This window comes from Meleagris gallopavo, chromosome 13, assembly GCF_905368555.1.
Source record: "Meleagris gallopavo chromosome 13, MGAL_WU_HG_1.1, whole genome shotgun sequence".
NCBI classification, from domain to species: Eukaryota; Metazoa; Chordata; class Aves; order Galliformes; family Phasianidae; genus Meleagris; species Meleagris gallopavo.
Window position 1 is genome coordinate 17,326,400 of NC_139416.1, and position 6,020 is coordinate 17,332,419.

The 6,020-nt window shown below is 46.8% G+C and overlaps 1 protein-coding gene and 1 long non-coding RNA gene across 2 annotated transcripts in view; one reads left to right on the forward strand and one right to left on the reverse strand.

Moving 5' to 3' along the window:
* The window catches only part of JPH3 (junctophilin 3), a 43,009-nt gene extending 40,689 nt beyond the window's left edge, over positions 1-2,320 (forward strand). Inside the window, exon 5 of the mRNA XM_085234654.1 lies at positions 806-2,320. Within this exon, the coding sequence (XP_085090780.1) occupies positions 806-886 (81 nt within the window). The 3' untranslated portion in view covers positions 887-2,320. The remainder of the gene's footprint in view (positions 1-805) is intronic.
* LOC146543511 (uncharacterized) lies at positions 849-3,165 on the reverse strand. The gene is made up of 3 exons (XR_014886054.1): positions 2,701-3,165; positions 2,004-2,103; positions 849-1,812 (listed from the first exon to the last, which is right to left on the reverse strand). It is a non-coding gene; the product is annotated as an uncharacterized LOC146543511 (long non-coding RNA).
* Between the last annotated feature and the right edge of the window lie 2,855 nt (positions 3,166-6,020).

Consider the following 6,020-nt stretch of genomic DNA (forward strand, 5'->3'; position numbering starts at 1 on the left):
CCAACCCTGCCCCGTGCCACCTGGATGGGCATAGGGGCTCTGCTACAGAACAGAGGAACCATCTGCACCATTGCAGGCTGTTAGAGCTAGCATAGCTCTGCAGCAGTGAGAATAGATGAGGATGCAGCGACACCAAGAAATAGCTGCCACCCACCTGCACACAGCTCTCCCTGCTATCACTTCAGGACAGGGAATGTTGTGCAGTCCCTTCCCGTTGCCCCGTCGGGGTCCAGAAGACACAACACCCTTGGCAGCTGCAAAGGGGACTCAGAGAAGCAGTTCATGCAATGCTCATCCCAGGCTGGAAGTGCCACCCCAGTGCAGGCAGGTGCACCCATGCTGGAATGTTTCCCAAATAACCCCCCAGCTGAATTTGCTGTGGAGCCCAGAGCAGATCATTAGAGCTGTCCAAAACATTGCCTTGATGCAGAGCAGTGTGTCAGCCTTTGCTATCAACAGGATATCTGTACAGCAGCTGCAAGCATTGGAAAACATCCCTTGGAGACTCCTTCAAACCGTCCCCAACAAGTCTAAGACCCAACTCAATCTTTTTTTTTTTTTAAACTATTTCTCACTTCAGTTACCACCTCAGCTGCTATCAAGTCTTCTCTGCTAAAGCCAGATTTCCTACACACATGACCCAGGCAGAGTCCATAAGCAAATAACACTGCAGTAGATGGGTGCACTCACTGGGATCCACGTGGAATTGTCACCACCACAAGACAGCAGATGTCCCAGCAGGAGGGATGAGGATCTGCAGTGCTTTGGGCTCCTTCTAACTCGTTTCCTTCTCTTTCTCTTGCAGGGCTCAGCTCCCATCTTGGTAGTCATGGTGATCTTACTAAATATTGGAGTCGCCATTTTGTTTATTAACTTTTTCATCTAATTCAAGACTGTCTTGTTTGCAAAAATAACAGTTACATGTATGAATGGGGGGTTAAAACAAAAACAAAAACAAAAACAAACAACAAAAAGGGAAAAATCATAACTTGAACTGTCCTACGACAATTTCCAAGTCTTTTCACAGAAGAACAACAAACGATCGAGTCTCACTCACAGTTTGCCTTTTTTCCTGGGTAATGTTTTTTGGATTTTAGCCAAAATTCTTTGCTTGTATAACACTATGCTGTGTGGCATGGCAAAATGCTATCAACACTCTGCCCCCCCAACACTGGAAAGGATGAGAAGGAATCCCAACAAAAAAAAAAAAAGAAAAAAAAAAGAAAAAAAAAAAGGAAAGAAAACCTCATTTCCCTTCCCCTCACCCCCGAAAATGTATTTTGTAACAACGGTGACCAACCCCAAATGGAGATAGAGGAGGGGATGGGTGTGAGGGTGTGTGTGGATCCCGGGATGCTCTGGGCTGAGCTTCCTGGGGGGATCCAACAGCTTTCACAATAGAGGAAATGGGAGAGAAAAACCAAAGCAGGTGGCTGGTTGTGAATGGAGGAGAGGAGCACAGGAAGGCACAAGCCCTGTCGGGATGTGAAGGATGGGAAGCAGCCCCAGTCCCATTCTGTTCTTTGTTGTCAAAACCAAGCTGCAACCAGTGTCTTGCAGAATTCCTCGGGGCATGGGGGAAAACATTCCTGCCCTCCGCCCCCTCCCCACGCAGCAGGGCTGGCGCACCTCCCAAGGCTGAGTGCTGCTCACAGCTCTTCCTTCTGGGTCGGCGTCGTGCCCAGGGCCCCCAAACACGTGCAGGCATCTCCAGTGACACGAGTGGAGCTGAGCATCCCATCCCAACCAAGTACATGCACAGAGATGCCAGGGAGCAGATCGGCGGCAAGAGAGGGCTCGATTCTGATCCACCTAGTATAAAAAAAAAAAAAAAAAGAAGTAATAATAGTAAAATTAAGCAAAATAAGATAAAAACAGTTGGTTTTTGGTTTTATTTTTGTTTTGTTTCGTTGTTGTTTTTTTTTTTTTTTACATGGCATCTGGGGAGGAGCACTGGAGCATGTGCCAGAGAGGAGGGAGAGGGTGGTGGGTTTGTCCCTTACATCTTGCTGTGGACTGTTTCAGACATCATGCTTGGGCTCTGAGCATGTAGTATTTTGCACTTTGTAATGCAGGATGTATATTCCAGCTTCTAACATGTCCCTGTAAAAAAAAAAAAAAAAAAAAAACAGAAAAAAAAAAAAGAAAAAACCAACATCATTGGCAATGGCAGCCTCTAAGGATGTATTCTTTTCTTTCTTTTCTATGTCACTCGATTTGTTTGTTTATACCATCTTTGTAATATGCCTGCCTTGATTTTCTCCCCTCCCCTCTCCCCACCAATAATATGCATACTCATTAAAGATGCCGTATCCCTGTTCTGAGCTGTTATGGTCCCAGTCACAGGAGTGTGGTCCTGGCTTGGTAAAGGCTGATGACCCCACGCCCGGTTCCCCGCGCCGTCCTGCCCTGCCACCAGGTCTCCTCCCAGCCCCACTGACACGGTTTGGGTTGGCCATGGCCAAGGACATCACCCTGTGCCCCCGAGGCAGGATGTGACCCACGGGGGCCCTGCTCTGCGTGCCACATGCAATGCTGTGGGGAGCAGCGGACTCCGCTTCGCTTCGCTTCTGTTTTAGCTGTTTCTCTGCTACCTTTTCAGCAGATTTCTTATTACACTGCACTGGATTGCTATATTTTTAACCAGAAATAAACTAAGGATTAGAGCATGTGCCAGTTAAATTCAGTTCTTTTCCTTACATGGTCTTTCTCATTCCCTGTCGCAGCTTTCCTTCCTCCACAGCTCCCTTTCAGGCAGAGGGCAGGTGACACCAACAGAACTTTCAAGGCATGTTCCACAATAACTCTCCATCCTCTTGGCACCTCATCACTTTTCCGTGTTTCCTCTTTGCTCCTCAGTCATCCTTTTCACCCTTCAGTGGTCACCACCTACCTGAAATGAACCCAACAACGATATATTGTGGTTGGATGCTGCCTACCTGAGATGAACCCAACAGCAATATATTGGGATTGCAGCCTTAGGCACCCATCCGTGCTGCGCTGTGTTTTGTAATGCTGGATGCAGCTCTTCTTAAGGACTCTGGAGAAGTTTTTTTTATGAGTGTTTGTTGAGTGTATGACACAAGGATCCCACTGAAGTGGGTCAAACACTTCCCTGCAAACAGCCTGATGTTTAGATAGGCAGAAAACAGTGCAAAAATGCCTCCTTACCCATCACATAGAGGTAGCACTCATTTCACGAGTAGCTTTTCCAGGCTGCAAGCCCACTTGTTCCTGCTTTTGCCTTATTTACCAACCCAGCACAGCAAACACAGCTCTGATTTTCCATCTCTTTGTTCCTGGGTACAAATCCTTGGTCAAGCTGAGGTTCAGCACAAGAGACAGCCACAGACTGATTATTAATTGGCTCCCACACCACGTGCTTAAAAATAACGATTCCTTTATTAATCATAGGGAGCTGAGCAATTTGTCTTAGTTCTGAGCTTTCCACATTTGCCCAAGGCCAGAAATATTCTTGAGAAGTAGCCCGGAGAGAGAGGTAATTCAGAGCATTTCTCTGTCTTATGAGCCTTGGATTCATGCATACCTACCCAAGGCACATGAAAACATCTATCATTAAGCATCATAAATCTACATAAATTGTCCATACCTGCTGTTTTACATCCACACCATCAGGTGCACATGAATAGCTGAAGGTTTTTAGGCTGTCATGGGTGTTTTAGTGATCCTGCAGCAGAAGTCAGTTCCCTGAGCCCCCCGGCTGGCTCTGCTGCTCTGGTAGTTACAGGTACAGCACACCTACGAGCAGCAGCTTTTGGGAAGATGAGGAGCACAGAACTCAGTACAACCAAACTTTGTTTTTGCTGTTACCACAGTCCCATGAAAAACAGGGATGTGAAGAACGGCCCTTCTACCTTCAAACAGCATTGAGCTCTGGGTCAGCCCAGTTACCCTGGCTGCTCTCTGATCAACCACAGCTCATTTGCTTCCACGCCCCCGTTATGCTAAAACAAACACACTGATGGGAGAAGTAATCCCACGTGTTGCAAGCTAAGCTGCACTCAGACACGAAACCACGTACCTTCTCCTGCAGCCCTTTTTGTGCAACCTTTGAAGTGGATCGCATTCCAGCTGGCAGCCCCCCATCCCCTTTCTTTCCTCCCAGCTCTGCATGTAAACGTAACAGAAAATCCCATTCACTATGTTACTTACAGTGGGGTTACAATGTGTGTGTGGCCCAAAGGAAAAGGAATTCCTGAATAGTTTCCTGAAAAAACAGCAGGTGACGTCCTTAGCTTTCAGATTTGCCTTTTAGCTGAAAAACAAACAAACTCACAAGGAAAATCCCAACACAACAGCTTGACTATTTCCAGATATAAGAATAAACCGAGGTCTCTTTCTGCTATGTAAATGTTGACACGTTCACTCCTTTACAATAAGATGGGCAAACGTAATGATCTGATAGATGCCAAAGGAATAATTGGATTTTATCTGAGTGTTCTGTTCATACACTGAAAAAGCACAAGCTGTTCTTCGTGCACGTCAGACAAGAACAACTCTTCTTATGACAGACATTGTGGGAGTTTCCCAGCTCCGAGTTTTCCACCAAGCTCCAGCCCCAGCCCTTCCCCTGGGTACCATTTTAGGTAAGTCACTGCACTGATGTGTGCCCGTGAAACACTCGCCTCCTTCTTTAAGGTCCTTCTGGATCTACTGCATGGAAAACTACCAGCTATCTGATCCAACAGCAGGCTTGGGTAGACTTTCAGCCAACGTTCAGAAGACTGAGACACCAATACACATTCTGGCCTCCTCTGCAAGCACTTAGTATAATGGTAGTGATCAGACATTCCTGCTTCGGTTTCCACCACAAAAAAAAAAAAAAGTACCTTTTTTAGAGGTTTTATTTGTTCAATCAACAAGTGAGAGCTCCTGAGCCTTGCCCAGCACTAGAGGGGCCCAGACAGACCTTGAGGCTGTTGCTGGCTGTGCTTGTCTCGTTTGTTCTGCTGAGCAGCAGCTGTAGATGCACTAGAATTAATTTCTGTCTCAAGTCCAATGGCTGCAAATGCTCCAGAGAGCACACTATGTGGGTTTCAGTCCCCAGGCAGGCTGTCCCCATTCAGCACTACAGCCTCATTTCATCAGAGCTGACAGCCAGGCCTCAGTTTCGAGCTCATGGCTGCATCCCCTTATCACACAGCCTAAGAATGGCCATCAGCACCACCTGCACCAGATTATACAACCAACCTCAGCCTATGCAGGCTCATCCCAACCTCACAGCACAGCAAGAAGAGCACTGGGAAGGCAGCACTCTCCTGTTATTCTGCACACAGGGCTCCTCCCTGTCAAATGGGTTTTTATCTTGACAATTAAAGCACACAGGCAGCCAGCTCTATTTAATCTTTGTTACATCCTAGCCTTGTAGAGCCTAGCACTGCTCACCTGAAAGCTGGCTCCCTGGCGATGCCCCCACCAAAACAATACCCACAGCACTCTGCATCTTTCTGCACAAGAACAGCCAGTGCCTTCTGGTGTCAACTCAAGTCATCAATTGTTTGCTGCAACAGACACGCTTGTATCCCATCTGTTGTCCCTATGGACTACAGCACTGCTCTGCTGCAAAGAAAGAAACGCTTTGAGAAGGGCTGAATCAAGAAAAAAAGGGATAAAAAACATCCTTTAGAGAGTGTGAGCCTGCTGGTTGTGGACTTCAACAGGCTGTCAAGTCTCAAGGTAGGACTTCTCACTGGTCGTAAAGAGTTCCTTTGGAGCACAACTGTTCTCTTGACCAAAATGTGAGAAAATGAAGTGGGGGGTTCCACATGCAAGAAGCAAACCTGCTATGGCCAATACTGAAAAAGGAAAGACTTGTTGCACACGTCAGGTGTTACAGTGGTTCTCATACAAAGGATCACCAAGTTTCTCCAAATAATACAGCCACACCTCAGGGCTGCTGGTGCACCTTATGACCACTGCCTGCATATTCTAAAGAGGAGACAGCAATCATTTTTCCACAAGCAGGAGCTAAGGAAAAGTAAAGCAAGGATGGGATTAAT